We start from the raw sequence: 24,163 nt of genomic DNA on the forward strand, positions 1-24,163 counted from the left end.
GTGACCCTGTAAAGGGTTTCTGAGGAGCAGCTGGTGAGCTTGAACTGCCAACCTTGTGGTTTAAACTGACTTTGCCGTCCAGTGCATTAACCCACAGCACCACACCAGAACTCCACACTAGAAGAAGAATGGTGAACTATAAGCAGTACAGGGTGCATTCATGAGGTGATTTACAATGTCAGTGCAGGGGCTTCATTCTAACTGGAACTGGAGTGAAAAGCACCTTTCAGAATCATCCCAATTGTTAGCAATGGATTTGAAGTATGAGTGCTTATTCACCAACTCTTCTCATTCTTTGCTTGAGGGCTGCTGCGAAGGGAGACATTAATCATCTGGCATTTCTGACCTGTCCTCTTACCCCCTAAGAACAAAGAGGACTCTAGAAACCAAAGAAGACTTTCAAACAAGGAAATTCAGGGGCTGCCAACTGGAAGTTAAGTGATTTATGCATTGAAGAGGTAAAGTTAGCCAGGGCATCAACAGTGTATATTCCAGTGACTATGAAAACAGAGAATTTTAAATCAGTACAAGATGCTTGAGTACAAAGACAGACCGTTGCCCAACATCTGTTACTAAAGGTGAGTTCACCTTTGCTAGGTACTTCTGGGAAGAGTGGTGGCTATGTAGGATAAGCACTGGACTGTAATCCATAACGTCGGTGGTTGGAGACCACCAGCTGTTCTGAGGAAGAAAGATGAGGCTTCCTGCTCCCACAAAGATTAACAGCCTTGGAAACACTATGGTTGTTTTTAAGTGCCTTCAACTCAGTTCCTACTCATAGTGACCCTGTATAGGTCTCTGAGGAGCGGCTGGTGGATTTGAACTGTGAACCTTGTGGTTCAGTGTTTTATCCTGCAGCACCATACACCACACCAGGACTCCTGGAAACCCCATACAGAAGTGACTTGACAGTGTTTTACAACAAAGGTACTTCTCGTGAAGGAGATCTCACCACTTTGGGACACTGCTATTTCCGTTTGGGGACAACTTTCCCTTGCCTTATCCTCAGCAAAGAATCATTTGTAATTAGGAATTTTGTTAATTTCTAACACCTCTAAGCATTGAAGAAATTAGTCACATACAAATACAGAAAAATATGTATACATTTTTCTCTGAAAAAATGTATTAAAACTCTTATGCCTCTCCTCTCCCTTAAGCGCCTAGATATTCTAAGTCTGGGGTGCCTTATTTTCCTCTCTTCATCCCTAAATTCTTTAAGCTTAAAATCACTGCCATTATCTTTACAGACAGTAGTTTGTTTGCAAAAGCCCCTTGCTTTTATTTTTCTTTGGATGAAATCAAATAAAAATAGAAGCTTTTGTTTCTATCATCGATGAAATACTCAAACATTTTAAAAATCAGTAATGGGAGGTGTTATTTGTGAGTTTGGAATTCCTTTAGAAAAGGAATTCATGATGTTGTTTCCAACATTTATAGTGTCATCTACTGTACAATGTCTTTGGATGAAATAAAATTAAAATACTGTACAATGTCTCTATGGTGCTGTAGGACAAGCACTAGACTGCTGACCACCAGGTCAGTAGTTCAAACCCACCAGCCTTTCTCCAAAATCTTGCTATGAGTCAGATCTGACTCAATGGAAAACAACAACAACAACAATGCCACTGAATGTGTTATATTGTTTTAAATGTGTCACTGAATTGTTTGGAATACAGTAGCAACTGGGAAAGGAATTTCCACTTGACTTATAAAATCAAATTAAAAGCAAAACCCAAGTTATTTATATCCATGTACCCTGGTGTGGCACTGTGGGTTAATGCATCAGACTGCAAAGTTGTTTGAATTGCAAGGTCGGTGGTTCAAGCTCACCAGCTGCTCCATGGAAACCCTATACAGGGTCGCTATGGGTAGGAATCAACTCAACGCCTCTTAACAACAACATCCATGTGTACCATTAGAAACCCTATGAAGCAGTTCTACTCTGTCCTATAGGGTTGTTATGAGTGAGATTTGGATTTTCTTATCTAGAAGGGCCCCTGAGTGCATTGATGTATAAAGCATTAACACAGAACCTGACCACAGATTCTAGGTCAAATTTTATTCATTTGCAAATCTCAAATTTATATTATTATACTGTGTTTGTGACATTTATATCATTAACTTCTTTATTCATTCATCCGATCAATATTTATTTAGTATCTATTTACTCTTAAAATCTTCCTTGTACTCCCAACCAAATGGTATCACTTTTCCTTGAAACCAATAGCACTCCACTTATTCTGTTCAGTATGTGAATCATTTCTGGTTGATCTTTATCTCCTTATGAGATAATAAATGCACTTGAAGCAGCAGCACAGATTTATTTATCTTTGTAATCCCTGGGTATCCTAGCCCTTAACTTTTACATGGGTTGTTACTGTTAAGTGCCGTCAAATCAGTTCCAACCCATAGCCACCCTGTATAGGGTTTCCGAGTAGCGACTGGTGAGCTGGAACCGCCAACCTTACAGTTCAAACCGACTTTGGAGTCCAGCGCATTAATCCACAGTGCCACACCAGGACTCCTTTACACTCCATTACAATTTGTTGAACTAAATTTTATTGTAGAGTGAGACAAAATGGAAAATTGTCCTTCTAGATTCAGTTTTTCCCTTAACTCTTTAATAAATAAATATTTTAAAGCCATATTTATGAAGATTAACCTTGTCATAATTTAATAATAAAATAATTACAGTGTCTCTACCTAGTGTGTAGCTTAATAATACACATAGACCTGATTTTAGAACTGAATTATTTGACCAGCACAAGGAAACAATCTTTGTTTCCTAAAACCATATCAAAAATAGTAATTAAAGGATCAATTCGTCCCAAGCATTTTATTCTTGTAAAGACTAGCTCTTTGAAAGTATGTGACCACATTAGATGGTACTGGATAGAGTGGGAGAAAATATGGAACAAAACTCAAAATCATAAAAAAGAGCTGACATACTGGTCAGACAGATTCCGGTGGAACACTGAGCCTATGGCTCGTGGTCATCCTTCAGATCTGAACCTGAACTCATTCTCATGCCTCAATTTTCAGTCAAGCAATAGATGGGAATATAAGGACAACAACAACACCAGTGAAGGTCTGCACACCATAGAATGACCAACCATTCCTAATCAAAAGGGCAGTATTTACCTAAGGACAAAATTCAGAAGGGTTGGGGAAGAAGGAGGAATGGAAACAAGAACCACAGGGAGGAAGTAGATAAATCATGTTACAATGAGGGGGTTGCAATAGAGATGAAACGAAGTAGCTGATTTCTTTCATGTAAATCTGGTGACCTGCTCAGTAAACCTTCACTCAATTAACAACAAAAAAATATGTGCTCCAAGAAATGTATGTATCCTTCGTAACCTACTCTACAGAACTCTAATAAGCAGACACTTATTCATTATTTTAATCTAGTTATAGCCTCTGTTTCATGTAACTATTTAAAACAAAGGAGTTGCAAAGTCTCTGCTCATACATTTTTTTCTCTTCTGTATGAAAGGTCATAATTTCATAATTTTTGTAACCAAGTCCTCACTTTAGACATTATTTTCTCTTGACAATTGGACCAATTACTCTTATAGGAAGGCATAGGTATTTTGTATTAATGTCTATTATCTGCAAGCTGCTTCTTTTCAATATTTATAAAAGACGAACATCAAATACACAGAAAAAAAGTTTGGTCTACATTCAAAGTAAAGTCACTCAGGTTTTGTTGTAGTATATTTGTTTGTTTTTGACACAAGTTACTCTTAACTTCCACAAATTGTCAGTCAGTTTGTCATACACATACTGTGGTGGTTTGCATGTTGTTGTGATGCTGGGAACTATGTCACCAGTATTTGAAATATCAGCAAAGTCACCCAAGAAGGACAGTTTTCAGCAGAGCTTTCAGACTAAGACAGACTGGGAAGAAAGGGAGGCAGATCACTTCTGATTGGTTAGCTACTGAAAACGTTATGAATAGCAGATGAGCATTGTCTGAAATAACTGAGGAAGAGCAGCATCCTCAAGGTGGAGTTGACCTTACTAATGCTGATGAAACAGAGCTTTGGGGACATTTATTTGCTGAAGAGGAACAACTCAAAATCATAAAAAAAAATTTAAAAAAAAAAGTAGGACTGCAAATGTTCATTAATAGTCAGAACAGAGAATCTAGAAAAATTGAAAGTCATAAAAATGAAATGGAATACATAACAATTGATATCCTAGGCATTATGACTAGGAGCTAAAGTAGACAGGTATTGCTGTTTGACTAAGACAATCATTTGATTTATTATACAGGAAAGAAGAAAGGCATTGCATTCATGTCAAAAAGAGCATTTCAAGATCTATCTTGAAATATAATACTGTTAGTAATAGGATAATATCTATACACTTATAAGGAATATCCCACAACTCGTCTGACAGTTTGTGATGGCTTGTGTGTTACTATGATTCTGGAAGCTATGCCATGATACTTTGAAATACCAGCAGGGTAACCCCCAGTGGACATGTTTCAGCTAAGCTTCCAGAGAAAAGAGATTAGGAAGGAGAGATGGACTGTTGCCCAAATTTAGTCACTGAACACCTTATGAATAGCAGTGGAACACTGTCAGTACCAGCATACTGAATATTGAAACATGATGAAGAGCACCAGAATATTTTCAGATTTAATGTGAGAAGATGAATAGCTCAGGTTGAAAGGCACTTAAAATATGACTGGAGAAGAGCTGCCCCTTCAAAGTACACTTGACTGTGATGACGCGAATGGAGTTAAACCTTCGGGACTTCCATTTGCTGATGGGACACAATTCAAACTGAAGAGAAGCAGCTGTAAACTTCCACTATTAATTGTAACATGGATGTTACAATGTAGGAATTATGAATCTTGGAAAATTAGAAATTGCCAAAAATGAAATGGAACTCATAAACATCAATACATTAGTGAGCTGAAGTGGACTGTCAATGGCCATTTTGAACCTGATAATCACCTGGTTTTCTATACTAGGAATGACAAATTGAGAAGGAATGGCATTGCACTCATGAAAAAAAGAATATATAAAAATCTGTCTTGAAGTACAATGCCGTCTGTGATAGGATAATATCCATATGCCTACCAGTCAAAACCATTATTATTCAAATTTATGCACCAACCACTAAAGCCAGTGAGGATGATATTGAAGAATTCTACCAATCGCTTCAGTCTGAAATTGATCAAACATTCAATCAAGATGTATTGATAATTACTGACGATTGGAATGCAAAGATTGGAAGCAAAGAGGAAGGATCAGTATTTGGAAAACGTGGCCTTGGTGATGAAACAATGCTGGAGATCACATGATAGAATTTTGCAAGACCAATGACTTCTTTATTGCAAATACCTTTTTTAAACATTATTAGATATGATTATACACCTGGACCTTACCAGGTGGCATACATAGCAATCAAGTTGACTACATCTGTGGAAAAGCTCCATATCTTCAGCCAAAATAAGGCCAGGGACAGACTGTGGAACAGACCATCAGTTGCTCATCCCAATCGCTTGTAATTATCAGTGCATCTTGATTGCATGTTTGTTCAATTTCAGGCTGAAGAAATTGGCTGAATTCTTCAGTTTTATCATTACTGGCTTTAGTGATTGGTGCATACATGTGAATCATCAAGTGGTATTAACTGGACTTACTTGTAGGCAGTCAGTTTGTCATACTGTGGTGGTTTGGGTGTTGCCACTGTTATTTAAAATGCTAGTAGGGTCACCCATGGTGAACAAGATTCAGCAGAGCTTCCAGACTAAGACAGACTAGGCAGAATTGTCTTGTCTAATTAAATAGTTACTTTTTTTCTGTCTAAATGACAAAAAAAGGTTAGCCACTGAAAACCTTATGAAACATAGTAGAACATTATCAGGTATAGTACAGGATGATTAAACATTATGAATAACAATGGAACATTGTTAAATATAGTGCCAGAAAAGGAGACTCTCAGGTTCAGAGCACTCAAAATAAAACTGGGGCACATCTTCAAAATAGAATTGGCCATAAGGACATGAATAGTGCAAAATGTTTGGGACCTTCATTTGCTGATGGAGCACACTGAAAATGAGAAGAAACAGCTGCAAACATCCATTAATAATCAGAACATGGAATGTAAGAAGTATGAATCTAAGAAACTTGGAATATGAAAAAATTAAAATAGAATGCATAAAGATAGATATCCTAGGCATTTGTGACCTGAACTGGACTGGTATTGGCCATTTTGAATACAATAATCAAATGATTTGTTATACTGGTAATGTTAAATTGAAGAGAAATTACATCATGTTCATTGTCAAAAAGAACATTTCAAAATGTAAAAATGAGGTCTTAGAAGTAATCATAAAGGAAAACTGAGATGTGTTGCTTTATTGCTTTTGAGGAGACCATTGAGATTACCATGTTAACTTTACACATGATGTGAGTTTCAGCTATAATCCAAAATAAAGTTGAAATGTTTGAGAACTTCTGTTATTTCCTTTTAAAAGGGTTCTGAATTTCTGATTTCCTATATATTTAGCAAAGCAAATTCCCCCTTGATGACATTTGATTTTTTTTTTCTTATTCTTGTTAGTATAATAAATATTGCTATAATAATGAGAAATAACTGAGTATTCATAGACAATCATTTTTATCAGCTGAAAATATTTAATAGCCTACATTGCATTTCTATAGATTATCAGATGTATTATACTGAATACATCTAAATGCTTTTGGTAAAAATAATTTTTGCTTCTTTTAATTTATTCTTTTTGAAAATGTATGGACATTCTTGTCTCGTTTCATAGCATTGTCATTCTACTTGAGAGGATAAGATGTGAGTTTTCAAAAAAAACTGTGCTACAAATATAGATCAATGTGAGACAAAAAAAAGTCATTTTTTATTTTAACCATTTGTTTTTTAATGTGGCTCATATAATTATCCTAATTAGAATAAATCATTTTTTCTAATGAAAACTGCACCATTTTCCTATCATTAGTTTCCCACTTTGCATTATGCTAGAATTCATAATATTTTATTTAACAAAATAATCATTCAGAAAAATTCAATTTGTTTTTTTTTTTTCATTTTCTATGTCTTTACAGATTGTAAGTGTTGGGAAGCATGTTAAAGGCTACCATTATATCATTGCAAATTTGGTAAGAACTCTTTGTTTTCTACTTTTCATAAGAATAATGATGATTTAACAGTGCCTTAAAATAATGCTCCAATATAAGTTTGCTGTTGTTGTTATTGTCAAGTGCTGTGGAGTCAGTTCCCACTCATAGAGATCTGTATAGGATTTCCAAGGAGTAGCTTATGGATTTCAACTGCTGAACTGTATGGTTAGAAGTATAGTATTTATACTACAGTGCCACGACAGGACACCAGTATAGGGTGGTGATGGTTGTTAAGTCAATTCTGATTCATAGCAAACCTATATAGGGTTTCCAAAGAAACTGGTGGTTTTGAACCAACAACCCTTCATTTGGATATCCAGTGCTTATCCCATAGTGCCACACTAGAGCCCCAACATAGGGTATTTACTAAGATTTTTATAACACATGAGAAACAATTTTTTAGTTAAAATCATCATTATATTGCTAAAGTAGAAGTCAACATATATTGATACAGATCAACTAGATATCTTCCAAAGTGACCTTTAAAGCTCATTATAATGTTATAATGTTTACTTTTCTTTGATATCACTTGTCTAATTAAATAGTGACTTTTTCTCTGCCTAAATGACAAATGCTAGTCTGTGATAAAGAATGTTAATACGTAGAAGTACTACAAGAGTAATCTAAACCGATGGCCCGTGTTTTCCAATTATAAGAATAACAGGATTGAAACGGTAATTTAAGGATGTCTCTTAAAAGTGAATAATCCACTTTTTAAAAATTATGTTGTCTTTTCACATATTACATGCACAGTAATTGTACAAGATACATGTATTATTATTAAATCCTTCGAAGTCCAAGACCAGTCTTTCTGGATATGTTGGCAGGATTCACTAAATATTTGTTAGCCTTGCAGTACAGGAGAAATGGGCTGTAGAGAGGGCATCCCTCTCTTGCTTTAGAGGAGTACCAACTGCATGTAGGATTTGATATCTAAAGTAATTTATCCTAGTTAAGGATGTTTTCTTCTTTTTCTATCTTTTCCCTCCACACATTTCTGTGGTACGTATTTTGAGTTTGAAGAAGAAAAAGAGTTAAAGGTTGCAAAAGAAATTCAAATCTAACTATTCTCTTTTTAAGTGGTAAGTGCACCATCATGCTTTGAAAAAACAATTCTGCTTTAGTGAACTGCAAGGCTGAGATATGCAGCAATGGACTGAAAATGCTCGTTGTATTGTATTTCTTGAATAAAATTAATTTTGCTACTATTAATGGATTATCATGAAAACACTGGGAATCTTTGTCTTTTCTATTGAGTTTAATAGACCCATAGCAAGGTGCTTTAATACATTTTATAAAAATATAAATCTTAAAAGGAATATATTCTGGTATTAATGTATTAGTTATTGTAAAAGAAGAGACCTCCGTTTATGAAGATGTTTGTATTCACAATAACATTGTACAATGAGATTCGAATTAATTACTTTTGATTATAAAATAGTGGGTTTGGACACACCTTTTTTCCAAGCAGTAAAATTCAAGGAAAAACAATCATAACTGTATAAACTATCATGCCAGAAATGAGTCGCTAAATTATTTAGACAACTAAAATAATAAGCCAGTTCAAAATGAAAGGATGTTAATAGTTATACTAATTGATATCATTGTTGTTGTTGTTGTTGTGAAGTGCCGTTGAGTCAGTTCTGACCCACAGCGACCCTGTATAGGGTTTCCAAGGAGCAGCTGGTGAGCTTGAACTGCCAACCTTGCAGTTCAAATGGTTTTGCAGTCTGGCTCATTAACCCACAGTGCCACATCATGGGCTGTCATAAATGGCTCTAGAAGAGGGAAGCATATTTAATTATGTAAATATTTATAATGGTGTAGCACTGTAGGATAAGCATTCAACTGCTAACTGAAAAGTTGGCAGTTCAACCTCTCCAGTCCCTCCTCAGAAACCCCATACTGTGTCACTATGAGTTCTAACTGACTCTACAGCACTTGGCAGTAGTAACAAGTAGTAACATAAGTAGAAAACATTTTTGCTTGTGTTAGATAACAGAACCATTTTTCTCACTAGAAATGAGCAAGTTTTTGCCATATGTAGTTGATATATTTGTAGCACAATTTGGCTAGCGCCTTGCACCTATTTATACTATAATGTGGTATACTAATATAAGATTGTATTGACTTACTCATTTATCCCTAAAACAACTATCATTCCAAAACCATAGTGTCTCTTGATTCATTGAGTCAGTCGACAGCTATTTCTTGAAAGTTATCTATTTGGGATTCTCAAATTTAAAGTCATTGCAAACTTAAACAAAAAGGAAAATACATTAACATTATTTTATACTAATACTTAGTGGTGAAAGACTGAATGGATGTCCCTTAAGGTCAGGAACAAGATGGGAGTGTACTTTCTTATCACATCTATTGAACGTCATACTGAATGTTCTTGAAAGGGTAATTAGGCAAGAAATATCAATTCAATAATTCAGATTGAGAATGAAGAATATCTTGTATATTGAAAATTCTTTAAACTCTGATTTTAAAACTATTAGAAGAAATTAATGTGTTTCCTAGGGTGACAGGATAAAAAATGAGCAAACAGGAATCTGTATTTCTATCTACTAGAAACAAATGTGAAGATGAAATAAGTAAAATAATTCCATTTATAATTACAATTATAGTTTGCAGTTAATTGGGAACTTCTACTTACCTGGCTATTTTGAGACTAGCTTAATGATGTTGGTGGTTGTGTGCCGTCAAGTCAGTTCTGACTCACAGAGTCCCTGTATAGGATAGCCAAGGCTGTAAAGCTTTATGGGAGCAGAAAGCTTCACCTTTCTCCTGTGGAGCAGCTGGTAGATTGGAACTGCTAACCTTGAGGTTTGCAACCCAACTCGTAACCACTACGCTACCAGAGCTCCTTATTGTTGTTTTTGTCAAGCGCTGTTGAGTCAGTTCTGACTCATAGTGACCCTATATAGGGTTACCAAGGAGCCTTGGGTGAATTTAAACTGCTGACCCTGTAGTTCAAACCAACCTTGCGGTCCAGTGCATTATCCTGCAGCTCCACACCAAGTAGTGAGTTTGGTCCAGGATCAGGCAATGTTTCATTCTTCTATACATAAGGTCGCTGTGGGTCAGTACCGACTCGATGGCACTTAACAACAACAATGACCACACCAAGAGGTCCTTGTTGCTGTTAAGTGCCATCGAGTCCGTAGTGACCCATAGTGACCCTGTATAGGGTTTCCTAGGAGCGGCTGGTGAGCTTGAACCACCGACCTTGTGGTTCATAATAAGCAATAATTTGTAAAATAACAATACTTACTGGCTACTGGTGGCTACAAATATTCTAACACTTTAAGATATTCTATAGTCACAATGTTCAAACCCATAGTAAAAAAAAGGTAAGAAATGCCCTGGTGGCACAGTGGTTAAGTGCTCAGCTGCTAATCGAATGGTGGTTGGTTTAAACCCACCAACTTCTCTGCAGAAAAAAGACTGTAGCGGTTCATCTCTATCAAGATTATAGCCTTGAAAATCCTTGAGTAAGTCCTGCTCTGTCCTATAAGGTTGCTATAAGCCAGATTCTATATAGCAAAGGGTGTGGTTTCCATTTTGAAGGAGTAAGGAAATCAAGATATATAGTGTGATTTATCTATACTGAGACACCTTGCTTAGTAACAAAATGAGAACAAGAAACTAGTACCCAAAATTTGAAGTCTAGCACATTTTTACTAAAGTGCAATGACTTCAGTTAAGATTATACCAATTTGATGCTATTTGATTTGTTTCCATTGTGCTTTCCACATTTTACAACATCCTGCATTGTATATGCCTGACATCACTATCTTATCAACTTTTGCTTCAAGAGTGCATATTTTAAATCAGTTTCTTCACAACTTCATTTTTTTTTACTTTTTATTAGGGGTTTACAGAGCAGATCATCAGTTTTACATTAAACATTATCATATATTTGCTTCATTACGATGATTGCAATCCCTTCCATGTACCAGCAGTTATCAATATTTACCTCTCTTCCCTGTAGTATTACATTCCTGTGTCTCCCACCACCTTCATCTTTCCTTCCCCTTGCTGTATGTTGCCTGCTCTGTGCCCATGTTGACATGTGTCTACCCTCTAACCCATGAATAATTTTCCCTCTTCCCCACCTGTAACCATCATAAATTCTTTTTTTTTTTTTTTTACTTTCAACCAATCATATATTTTGTTTCATTTCATTGATTACATTCCCCTTCCTATAACAACAGTTACCCTGTTTCCAATGTATGGCTTTGCTTTCACATCGTAGTTTTCCCAAATAAACAAAGCAAAAAATATTTGATGTACACACACAAAACAAAAAATATATATACTCATTTAAATGTCCACAGGGCACATTTTGCAATGCAGCCTCCTGCCCACAGGCACACAGCCTTTCTCACGGGCGTAGGTCCTCAGCTGCTCTCTCTCTCCATGTTATCACCTCAGGTACCGTCTCTGCTGTCATCACTTTTCTGGGTAGGATCTCATGCTCCACTCATGCTCTTCCTTCTTAATGGTCCTGAAATGTAAGATTTCTGGTAGCGTAGTGGTTACGAGTCGAGCTGCCAACTTCAAGGTGGGTAGTTCGAAACTACCAGCAATTCCACGGGAGAAAGATGAGGCATTCTGCTCCCGTAAAGATTTACAGCCTTGAAAACCCTGTGCAGGGTCACTATGAGTCGGAACCGACTCCACGGTACTTAACAACAACAACAACAACAACTTTTAGTAACACATCTTCTACCATTATAGTTGTAACAATTACAATTAATCCTGATAACAATTATTCACAATTGCATCATAAAATCCTATCACTATCACTCCCCATCCCCTTTCACCAGATCCATCTTGAAAAGAGAAAAACTGCTTTTAAAAAATGTTAAGGGGAACCACCTCCATACACAGAGTAGACAAGGATGGGCGACTTGGACACTGGCTACCCAAAATGGGGGGGTGGGGGCAGGAGGGGCTGCAAAGGCAAGAAGTGACTGGCTTACAAACTTTTAAGAGGGAGCCTAGATCCAGAGGGTGCAGAGGAAAGGTAGAATCTCCACTGAGTAGAATCCAATCTGTCTGGGCAGGGCTGACGAAAGGAGATGGGTATAAATCTCTTTTGGTACAATAGTAAATAATTACTATCAGGACTGGCTGTGAGGATTGGAAATGTAAAGGTAGACATTTTGTAGCAAAAAGAGGGGAGTGGCTGACTTTGCAGTCCAGGAGCCGTGGTCCCTGGGACCATCAAGAGAGAAGAGCAGAGTGAGGGACCTTACCCAGAGAAACAGTGACACCAGAGATGGAGGCAGAGACGATGACGTGGATTACATGGAAGATGAAGAGGCTTGGGACTCTAGCCCCAGAGAGGGAGAGGGGTTGTGTGCTGACGACGGGGCGGGGGGAGGAGGGGGGCAGGGAGCAGGCTTTCAGGTTGATTGATGGTGCATGGAGAGGATTGTAACCATGGCAATGAAATATGATAGCATGAATGTAAACCTAATGTCCTCCCATGTAAACTATCTCATAATTCACAATAAATCATTAAAAAAAAATTTTAAAAAGATGTTAAGGGGAAATTTCCCCCATTCTATTTAAGGTTCCCTCTGTTATTTGCATCAGAGTTGTCTTAATATGTTTTAGTCAGCTTTGAAATGCTAAAAAGAACAGCAGAAATGTCTGAATGAGGTAAAATTTAGAGAATGAATGAACATTTTTTTAATCTATGATACATTTATTGGGGGGGAGGGAAGCCCATTGCCTTCAAGTTAATTACAACTCACAGTGACAGATTTACATAGTCATCAGGATATCTGGATCTCTATAATTTATTAAACATTTCCTTTTCTCCCAGAGGCTTATGAATTGCAAATGATATTTGAAAGGGAGACCAATTTGGATGTGAATTCTTTCTTAGATCATTACCCATTATACAATACAAGCACCATAGTAACCAATCTCAACAAGTATAAAGCCTCTCCCCTGGCCTTCCCCTGCCTTTGTTGGCATTATTTACCTATTTTATTTACCTACTTATTTCCCTTGATGGGATAAATGGTTAAACCCTGGACTGCTACAGAGAAGGTTGACAGTTCCTATTTATTTATCCAGGTGGGTCTCAGAGGACAGGCCTGGTGAAAGACCACAGCCTTTCAAGTTGGAATCAACTTGGTGGTAACTAAAAACACCAACATACCAATTTTGTTTCAAGCTTACCACAGAACTTTCAGTTACACACTATTCTCTAATTGAAAACTGAAATCCAAATGACCATCGAAGTAACTGTTTCCAAGGAAACTGCTTCACAATCTAGATCCTATCTTCTTTCAATATAAAATTATACAAAAATATACTAAAGACATTGCTTATACAGACATAGCTAAAATAAGTGAAGACATCCCACTTATTAAAATTGTAACTAAAAGATTTTTTTTTTTTAGTCAGATTTGACTTTTTTTTAACCTTCACCATTGTAACAAAATGGAATCAGAGAACTGTAGACTGTTAATTTTCAATTAGACTTTACGTGAGATGATTTTTTTTTGGAAGGTTGCATCTTCTGCATGTGTGCCTTATAGTTATGGCATGTTGTCAAGTTGATTCCCACTCATAGCGACCCTGTTTCCAAGGGGCAGCTAGTTGAGTTTGAACTGCCAACCTTGAGGTTCAAACCAACCTTGTGATCCAGTGCTTATCCTACAGCTGTGGTATAACACTGTGAAATAAGGCTTGGCGGATTCTCTGTTTCAGTCACTGCTGAAAGAAAATAATGTCATCAATTAGCAACAAATGCAATAGTTGAATCAGTGTGGCTTTTAGAAAACATTGAAATCATTTGCCAACCTGTGGGTCAGCCTATACTCTGGTAGGAACAAACAAATGTTCAGCTGACATTTTATTAGCTAGAGATTGATGAACGGTACTTTACCCATTTCAAAAACACACACTTGCTTTCTGGCGGTCTGGTTTCTTTCTCAATGAAATGAGAATGTTACTGATGAGCTGTCAAATTAACTGCCACATAAGAGGCATGAAATAAATATCTGTTGAGTGAATTAATTAATAGTAGCTGTCATCTTCTGAATTACAACTAGACGTGTTAGATACTCATAACTTTAGGGTTATTTTTTTATTTTGCATGTGGGAAACACAAGGCTAGAAATTTACAGAGGTGGCATTCAAACTCTGGTCTTTTTTAACCTCTTTGTTTCATAAAAGGCATACTTGTGAAACTGAATGGAACTGAACTGGAAATATTTACATCCTTCTTCAGGCATTGAATTTACAATGATAGAATTTAATAGCTAAATTGACACAATTGGATTTCCACATCTTTCTAGTAATTGTTTTATTAGAAATCTATTTGGCTGTCCATATTGGTATGACACTGCAGAATAAGCACTGGATTGCTAACCACAAGGTCAGTGGTTTAAACCCACCAGCCACAGCCTGGAAACACTCTACAAAACTGACTGAACAGCACTTAACAACATTGGTTATTAATTTATGTTACTGTTAAAGAGTTGAAGTGAATCTAACAAAGTGAAGTTAACGAACTGTCACAATGGTTTTTACAGGGATTCAAGGATATTTCCCTTGAGAGATTTATACATGGGGGAGCCAATGTTACAGGATTCCAACTGGTGGATTTTAACACACCTATGGTGACCAAACTAATGGATAGATGGAAGAAACTAGATCAGAGAGAATATCCAGGATCTGAGACACCGCCAAAGGTATTTGTTTGTATTTATTTAAGATCTTGTTTTCAATTTAAAGTAGAGATGCATTATGTAATTATTCTAGTCAGATTGTAGTGTGGCATGGGAAAGAATAATTTTGTGACTTTCACTATTCTGCACATACAGTAATTTCTTCATTTTTATGTTTTTAAAATTAGAATTGTTATAAATCAGTTCAAGTAATTTACTATTATAATGATGGGTTTTTGCACATAAATGTCCTTGAAGAAATTATATGCTCTTTTCATTTTGTTTTTTCAAACCCAATACTTCCAATGTGAGCAGTCGTAGGTAACTTTCCCATCCAGACAACAACTTTATTTGCAAAGTGGCATAAAATAAATAGGAAATTTTATTAATAATAAATAGATAAATTAGGAAATTTATAGAAATGTGAACTGTATAAGCTTCTGCAAAATGTGTTTTGTTTTGTTTTTCAAATTAACAATCCAAATGAACAGGTCAGGTTGCTTTATTTTCTGACAGACATATAGAGGTATGCTATTAGTATTTACAACCAAAGTTAGTGAATTTTTAAGAAAAAGATTTTCATAGACATATAAATAATAGCATAATCTTTCTTAAATCCAAGATTAGTGATTTTTTTAGTCCTAATGTGGTGCTGTAGGGTAAACACTGGACAACTAACTACAGGTTGGCAGTTCAAGCCCACCAGCCACTCTTTGGAAATCCTAAACAGGGCCTCTTTGAATCTGAACTCACTTGATGGTACTTAACATTGTTGTTGTTGTTAAGTGCCTTCGAGTCGGTTCCGACACATAGCGACCCTGTACAGGGTTTCCGAGGGTGTAAATCTTTATGAGAGTAGAAAGCCTCATCTTTCTCCCGCGGAGCGGCTGGTAGTTTCGAACCACTGACCTTAAGGTTCGCAGCCCAATTCGTAACCACTACGCTACCAGAGCTCTTTAACAACATAATAATGAATCATCATTAACAAATATTTGCTAATCTCTCTTTGACAATTTATCTTGTTATGTTAGGTGCTGATGAGTCAGTTCCAACTCATAGTGACCCTACTCACAGCAGAACGAAACACTGCCTGGTCCTGTGCCAGTCTCACAATGTAATTTTCAAAGGATGATTTGGAACTACAAGCCTATCTATAAAAACCACCATCTAAGAGTAGAATGTCGCAGCTCTTCCATATCCTGAGTATAAAATATATTCTTACTGGCCATATAAATTTCCCTTCTATAAGATAGGATTTCAGCTGGCCACACCATCTTCACTATCTTACAAAATCTTGGAATTTTAGAATATAACATTTATTGAATGTCCACTATAAATCAAGCACTATAATCCAACCCTCAGATTTTATACATTGTTGTTGTTAAGTGCTGTCGAGTCAGTTCCAACTCATAGCATCCTGTAGGGTTTCTAAGGAGCAGCTGAAGAATGTGAACCACCTACCTTGTGGTTCAAACTGACCTCTTGGTCCAGTGCTTATTCTACAATGCCACACATATGCAAAATATTCATTGACTGATCTTTAGTTGGGAACCAGGCTCATAAAATGTCAAGGACAGAATCTTTGGCACCCAGAGTCTTGGACAAGTACAGTTCACATTCTATTGCCCCAGTTCTCAGACTGAATAATATATGTTTTTCTTGTTGTGTGCCGTCATTTGGTTCTAACTTATAATAACCCTGTGTAGAATTTTCGAGGTTATACATTTTTACAGAAGAAAGTTTCATCTTTCTCTCAGGGAGTGACTAGATTCGAACTGCTTATCTTTTGGTTAGCTGTCCAACACGTAACCCACTACACCTCCAGGGATACTGTTGTTGTTGTTAAGTGCCGTAGAATCGATTCCGACCCATAGTGACCCTGTAGAGGGTTTCCGAGGGCAGCTGGTGAACTTGAACTGCCAACCTTGCAGTGCAAACAACTTTGCAGTCTGGCGCATTAACCCACAGTGCCACACCAGAGATACTCGATAATATTGATTGCTGTTGGTGTTAAGTGCCATTAAGTCTGTTCCAACTCATAGCAACCATATGTAGGATTTCCAAGGAGTGGCTGGTGGGCTTGAACTGCAGAACTTGCAGATAATATATATGTTGTTGTTGTGTGCCATCAAGTCAATGCCATCACAGCCATCCTGTATAGGGTTTCCAAGGCTGTAGTCTCTAGAGGAGTCCTGATGTAATCTCTACAGTAGTCCCAGCATGGCCCTGTGGGTAATGAATGCGCTGGATTGCAAAGTCAGTTTGAACCACAGAGTTGGCAGTTCAAGCTTACCAGTCACTCCTCAGAAACCCTATACAGGGTCGCTGTGGATCAGAATAAACTCGACAGTACTTAACAACAACAACAACAATCTCACTGAAGCAGGAAGCCTCGTCTTTCTCCCACTAAATAGCTGGTGGATTTGAACCACCAACCCTGGGCAATACATTAACCACTATACCACTAGGGGTCCTAGATAATATATATGTTGTTATTATTAAGTGCTGTCGAGTCTATTCTGATTCATAACAACCCTGTATAGGGTCTTCAAAGAGCAGTTGATGGGCTTGAACCACTGACTTTGTAGTTAGCAGTCCAGTGTGTATCCTACAGCACCATACAAGGTCTGCAGATAATATATATAGGATTTACTAAGAAATCAAATTTTCAAAATGCAAATTATCTTTTAGACTAAAAAGTCTTTTAGCCTGCCTTTTGCTTCTAAGTAGGTCCAAAGATAAATCATCCCTAAAATTTAATTCTTCCAAGTGTTAATACCCAAATAAGATCTTAAACCTGTTTGGAGCCCATTTCTCATCTTGGCAGTGGGTGGTTCAGCATGTTCTCCTAATTCCATCATCAACATATGCAGCAGAGACTTGGTTGCTCTTTCTCTTCCCCATGATAGACAATCTCATTTCCTCTTTCCTCACAACGCCAATTTGTCAGATCACTATATATGTCAGCATTTCTTCTGTGAACCATCTCTTCAACATCTTGTTACCCTTTTAGAATCTAAAATGGGCTTCAACCTTCTTGGCAGTGTTCCATAGCTCCATGGGATTATTTTTTATTTTAAAGATAATACCAACATGCAGTCAGAGTTTTGCCCCCTGTGTTCCTGTTACCTGGATGCATCAGGGTAATGAGTCCTTCCCTTTTATGCCTTTAGCCCGTCCCAATGTCTCTTTTTCATTACCTCCAAGTAGACTTGTCTAAGCCACAGTTCTGGACATATTTTTATACTTTCTTTGATATTCTTCTATTCAACTATTTCTATCAATCTCTTCCAAGCAATAGTAAGTATCCTGAATAAAGCATATACACTTAAAAGCACAATTTCTGATATTATCATTGCCCTACTTATATACATAAAAAAAAAAAAAAATCTTCTGCAGTAAAGGTCTTCCACAATACAGGCAAAACAAGTCTTTACAGTCACATGTCTCTCTGTTCTCTATCTGATGTACCAACCAAATTGAACTTCCCTAAACTTTTTCCTGGTATGGATAAGCACTGAACTGCTAACTGCAAGGTCTGCAGTTCAAACTCACCAGCCACTCCTTGGAAACCCTATATAGGGTTGCTCTGAGTGGGAACCAACTCAACGGCACATAACAATAACAAATTTTTCCAGGAGACCTGGTGTGGTGCTATAGGATACGCACTAGAATACAAACCACAAGGTCGGTATTTCAAACTCATCAGCTACTCCTCAGGAACTCTTTACAGAGTCGCTATGTGTCAGAACTGACACAAAAATACTTAACAACAACCTTTTCCAGGAGCTTTGGTAGTTCAGTGGTAGTATTCCTGCCTTTCATGCAGGAGACCCTATTTGATTCCTAGCCGGAGTACCTCGTTGGTACTTCACTGGTACATTCCACCTGTCAGTGGAAGCTTGAATGCTGTTCTAATACTAAATAGGGTTCAGTGGAGCTTTCCAATTCCAAGCTCAACTTCAATATCAAATTTCATCCTCGCAACAATCTCACGAGACAGCTGACATTATCTTGTATCTTTTGATTTTGAGTTCCATAGCTGAAGAGTGTTATAAGCATTCTTATAAATCTATGAGTAGAAAAATCAGAATCCAACTTGTTTCTTCTCCAAGTCCATGCTCTTTCCACCACACTATTATTCTGTTCTGACTGTCTTATGATCTACAAACTTTGGCAAACAGAACTGTCCACCATTCTGAACACTAATGAAAGCAGGAAATAATTCTAGATCAAGATTTAGTTTTATGCTGCCCTAAAATAAAATGTTTATTCACTAAGAAGTTTCTAGATGCTCCTAATAGTTGTGTGCCAATGAATGTGGCTTTCTGGGTGGTAGCCATAAAAAAGCAAATGGAAAAGAACTAAATGCTTCATACTAGTTAACCTGCTGCTTCTTTCCATCTGTAAGCTCTGTGACCTGTCAATTTCCCAGTCCTCTCCACTCTGGTGGAATGTCAACTTGCTCTGCCCTGTGTGACGATTGTTCTTTTTCCTAATTCATGTGCTTCATAAAAATAGATGGACTTTTTCAAACACAGCAAGTGTCTTTGCCTTTTGGTGCCATCTCCCTCAGCATTCCTCTCCTTGTTAAAAAAGCAATAATACATTTCTTGCCTGCGCTTGATTCTGATATACTAACAATGAATTTTTCTCTTTTCCTTTATGCCTTTAGCAAGTTTCCCTTTATTTCTTGCCGTTAGTTTTGTACCTACAAGAAGACACTAGGCCTACTTCTCTACTCAAAGGTGTATCAGTTCTGACTTGGGAGGAGGCATATTCATTTTAAATAGAGCACCTTGCTTAAATTAACCGCCTGAGTTTCCTTCAGTCACCTAAACCCAATTATGAGACAGGATACCTATTGGCAAACCTATTTTATCATATTCATGAAGAAGATATGATACTCCTGACACGTGTCCCTCTAGAATTCCTTTTGGTAAAAGCCTTCCAGTTAAGTTCTTTACTAGCAAGATGTAAGTTCTTTATTAGAATTTATATTCTAATATGTTTTAGTCTTCCTCTTCACTGGAATACTGGCTGTTACATCTAATGGTAATGTTGTGTAAGTTTACTCTGTACAATTGGCATTTAAATAGTTTTTCTTCATTTGAAACCAACTAATCAAGGAGAACATTTCCCTACAACACAAAACATGACTTCAACCATAGGCTTAGAATGTGCTGGTCATAAAGAATTGAACAAATGGAATTCTTGAAGAAAGATTATGTCACGGTTTGTCATGATAAGTAGTTGATGCTCTGCCATGTTGCAAGAAAATTGTGCCACATTGTCCATGTAGTTAGGAGTTCTCTACTCAATCTCTGTCAAAAGTCATCTTCTGTTGTTTTTATTTTCAGCTTAAACAAATTTCCTTTTCCTTCTCTGTTCTTCCTTACTTCCTATCATGTCAGTACTTTCTCCTGAGGGCTCAGTGGTTTGGGTTTTTTTTTTTTCTTTTTTCAAAGAGAAGCACCGGATGGTCATCACAAAGCAGATTGTACTTAATTTCTTCACTTTGGCTACAGATTATAATGGAAACTTAAAGAAATTACTTAACCCTCTTGAACACACTCAATCAGTATAACCATTCATTCCTACTTAGCATAGTGATTGATTCTGTTGAATAAGGCAATGCTGTTTCAGAATTTGACTCTCTTTCTGAATAACAACCATCTAATTTATTGCTCTGGGGACTGAACTAAATTTAGACTTCAAGTCAATAAACATATGTTAAATTTCCTACTAAGTTTTGGAGTAGCCCTTCTGGGCTCAACCACAGCCACAAGGCAGATTGTGACAATACTGCACAAGCGTAGAGGCTGTGTAGATCAATCGCTGCTGACCCGGCTCCCCCAATTCTACTTTATGTAATTTCTATTCACAGGAAATTTCATTCCCATTTAATGATTTGAGTTCTTCTCTTATTCAGTGTACTAATATTTCAAACAAGAGGGAAATTATTTGGATAAAATACAATAAGAAGATAAATCAATCATTTGTATTTTTCTCTAGCTACTTACACTTTTACACAATGGAAAGACCTCATCTATAGTTTTCTTTTTTCTCCCCAAAAAAAGATCTGCTTGCTGTTCCATGTATAAAAAAAAAACGCTTATTAAGTGTTCTATTCCTTAAATTCATCATTGATGGAAAAGTATTTATTAAAATTTCATCTTTCTGAGTGTTTTCTTTCTTCTTTTTAAATTAGGATGGTAAGATTTGCTTTGCAACTTTGGTAGTCAATCAATAATAGAAGTTTCTGAAGCTAAGAGTCAATTAATTGTCAGTAATTTAACTGCCCTTCAAGCAGAATGAGAGCACCAGTGGCACAGTGGTTGAAGTGCTCCCCTGCTAACAGAAAACTGCTCTGTGGGAGACGGAAGCAGCCTGCTTCTATGAGGATTGCAGCTCAGAAACGATGTGGGGTGGTCCTACACTGTCCTATAGGGTTGCTATTGAGTTGAAATGGCCTCAATGGTAGCAAGTCAGACAGAATGGTGCTTTATGCCCTAAACCCACAGAGATCCCAGATTATCTCTGGTGCTTGATATGTTTAACATTTGCTCTTATAATTGTTTTTATTTGGACAGTACACCTCTGCCCTGACTTATGACGGAGTCCTTGTGATGGCTGAAACTTTCCGAAATCTTAGAAGGCAAAAAATTGATATTTCAAGAAGAGGAAATGCTGGGGATTGTCTGGCAAATCCTGCTGCTCCCTGGGGCCAGGGGATTGACATGGAAAGGACTCTCAAACAGGTAGCTCACAACTTTATTGAGTTTGAATGATTTCAGTCTTGTTTAAGTGACATGTTCAAGAAAACAGAAGAATATATCTAGGAATAAATATATATTAACAATTGTCCTTTTGATAAATCAAGTCTTTATTTTTGAGACTGTTTCTAAATAGAATATGGAATTGAATATTTGTGTTTCTATCTTATATAGATTTATAATCAAGACTAGATTATGTTGAAGTAATGTTGTTGTTGTTGGTCAGTGACATCAAGTAGGTTTCCACCCATAGCAACCCTGTACAGGGTTTCTGAGGAGCAGCTGGTGCATTTGAACTGCTGACTTTGACATCCTAGATGACCTAAAATTTTTGTGGCTTACATAGTACTAGAGCCACAATACATGGATCCTTATGTTGTTGTTAAGTGCCGTCGAGTCAGTTCCGACCCATAGCGACCCTGTACAGGGTTTCCGAGGCTATAAATCTTTACGGGAGCAGAAAGCCTCATCTTTCTCCCGCGGAGCGGCTGGTAGTTTCGAACTGGTGGCCTTAAGGTTCGCAGCCCGATTCATAACCACTACGCTACCAGAGCTCCTTTGGATCCTTATAGCAGGGGAGATATAAATGGAACAGAACTGAAATTCTTAAAAAATCCGTACATATTGGAACAGTTGAGGCAAGAGGATTCCTCAAGACTATTGTCCTGAGCTACACTTTAAACCCTATACCAAAATTATCCCTTAACTAGATAACAGATTAGAGTCCTTGTGTGCTACTGTAGGATTGCTAACTGCAAACTCGGTGATCCAAACCCACCATCAACTTCTTGGAAATCCTATACAGGGTCACTATGAGTCAGAACCAACTCAATGGTACTTAATAACAACAACATATAACAGATTGGCTTATAAAGCAAAGTTTATCACCGTAGATAATGAGCTCCTTTAAAAAAGAAAAAATGCCCACTTACATATACTAGAAAGGAGCTCTGGTACCGTAGTGGTTATGAATCGGGCTGTGAACCACAAGGTCAGCAGTTCGAAACTACCAGCTGTTCCTGGGAGAAAGATGAGGCTTTCTGCTCCCGTAAAGATTTACAGCCTCAGAAACCCTGTACAGGGTCGCTATGAGTCGGAACCGACTCCACGGCACATAACAACCACAACAACATATATACTAGAGGAACATGGACACTGTTTATTGTAACTGCTCAGGGACCAGGCTGATAGAGCGGGCACCATCTTGAATGCTGCAAAGTGAAATAGAAAGTTGTGGGGTGGTCTCAGTTTGCCATTTAATGTCCTAGAAACATGTCAAGTCTATTAACAACTCATTTACAGTCAGATAGCTGAAACTAGCTGCAAGAGAGTCAGGAAGTACAATTCTACCTTGAGCCCAGAATGCAAAAAACTAGAATTATTTGGTGCACTACAAATGAATGCTCTTTGAATTGTCTTGTTACCTTGGATTAATTTGCTTGTTTCAGTCTCATAAAGTTATATAAACATTGCTTTTCAAATGATTAGTGCAATATATATAAACATTTTTAATACTAAGTTTTAAATATTCTGAAATGCTGTGGGTTATAATAAAAGTGGATTAAAGGGAAATTTGGAGTAAAATATACTTGGATATTTTTAATGTATTTTTATTTTATTAACTTCTTAAGACTTAGTTTTAATATTAGCAAAGAAGAAAATATAATATGATCTGAATATCAGAGCTATTCAATTCATTATGTGGCTATATCGACTAAACTGAAAAATAATTATGACCAAACCCTTTATGTTCCCATAAATATAAACATTACATTAATATAATGGAAGAATTCTGTTAGTTAATATAGAATCTTTATAATGAAAAAGCTAACAAAACAATTCATCTTTCAGGCATATCGCAGAATTGTTGTACATTCATTTAACACTCCTCTTTCAGATTTTATCCCAATGACTCAAATATCCCATGGCTCTTTTAGTGCCTTGGTTACAGTCTGAAGTTCAAAATTCTTGTGTAGTCATTAGCCTAGCAGATGAAGTTGAGATTTCTATAAGTAAAATGGCAAATGATTCCATATGGGGGCTTTCTGTTTTTACTCATAGGTTCGCATTCAAGGACTTACAGGGAATGTTCAGTTTGACCACTATGGACGAAGAGTCAATTACACAATGGATGTGTTTGAGTTAAAGAGCACAGGGCCTAGGAAGGTAAGCCACAGTCAAACTGAGAAAAAGAAAGTTCTGTTCTTAGTTTTATTTGACATTTTCTTGTAGACAAAAGATAGCTAGATATTCTATATTTCTTCTTGTTTAAAAAAATGAGTACTTAACAATTAGTACTTTCTTGGTAATCTGTGTTGTCATAAACTCCTGAATCATAATAATTGAGATTTAATGAAGTCCTAAATACGAAGAATATTAATTTCTATTAGTACACTGTGTAGCTCCTTTATACAAAATGGAAGTCATTTTTGAAGATAGAATTAGCAATAAGAATCTCTCACACACAAATATTTACTCTACAGCAGAGCTCATAATGGATATAAAGAGACATAAT

The 24,163-nt window shown here is 36.8% G+C and overlaps 1 protein-coding gene across 4 annotated transcripts in view; it reads left to right on the forward strand.

The window, feature by feature from the left end:
• Nucleotides 1–24,163, forward strand: part of GRIA4 (glutamate receptor, ionotropic, AMPA 4) — a 532,647-nt gene that overhangs the window by 420,853 nt on the left and 87,631 nt on the right. For all 4 annotated transcript variants that reach the window (XM_006833788.1, XM_006833786.1, XM_006833789.1 and 1 more), the window contains 4 exons: nt 7,095–7,148; nt 14,738–14,896; nt 21,466–21,633; nt 23,710–23,814. In XM_006833788.1, coding sequence (XP_006833851.1) covers nt 7,095–7,148; nt 14,738–14,896; nt 21,466–21,633; nt 23,710–23,814 — 486 coding nt within the window. The remainder of the gene's footprint in view (nt 1–7,094; nt 7,149–14,737; nt 14,897–21,465; nt 21,634–23,709; nt 23,815–24,163) is intronic.

This window comes from Chrysochloris asiatica, unplaced genomic scaffold (assembly GCF_000296735.1).
Source record: "Chrysochloris asiatica unplaced genomic scaffold, ChrAsi1.0 scaffold00008, whole genome shotgun sequence".
NCBI classification, from domain to species: domain Eukaryota; kingdom Metazoa; phylum Chordata; class Mammalia; order Afrosoricida; family Chrysochloridae; genus Chrysochloris; species Chrysochloris asiatica.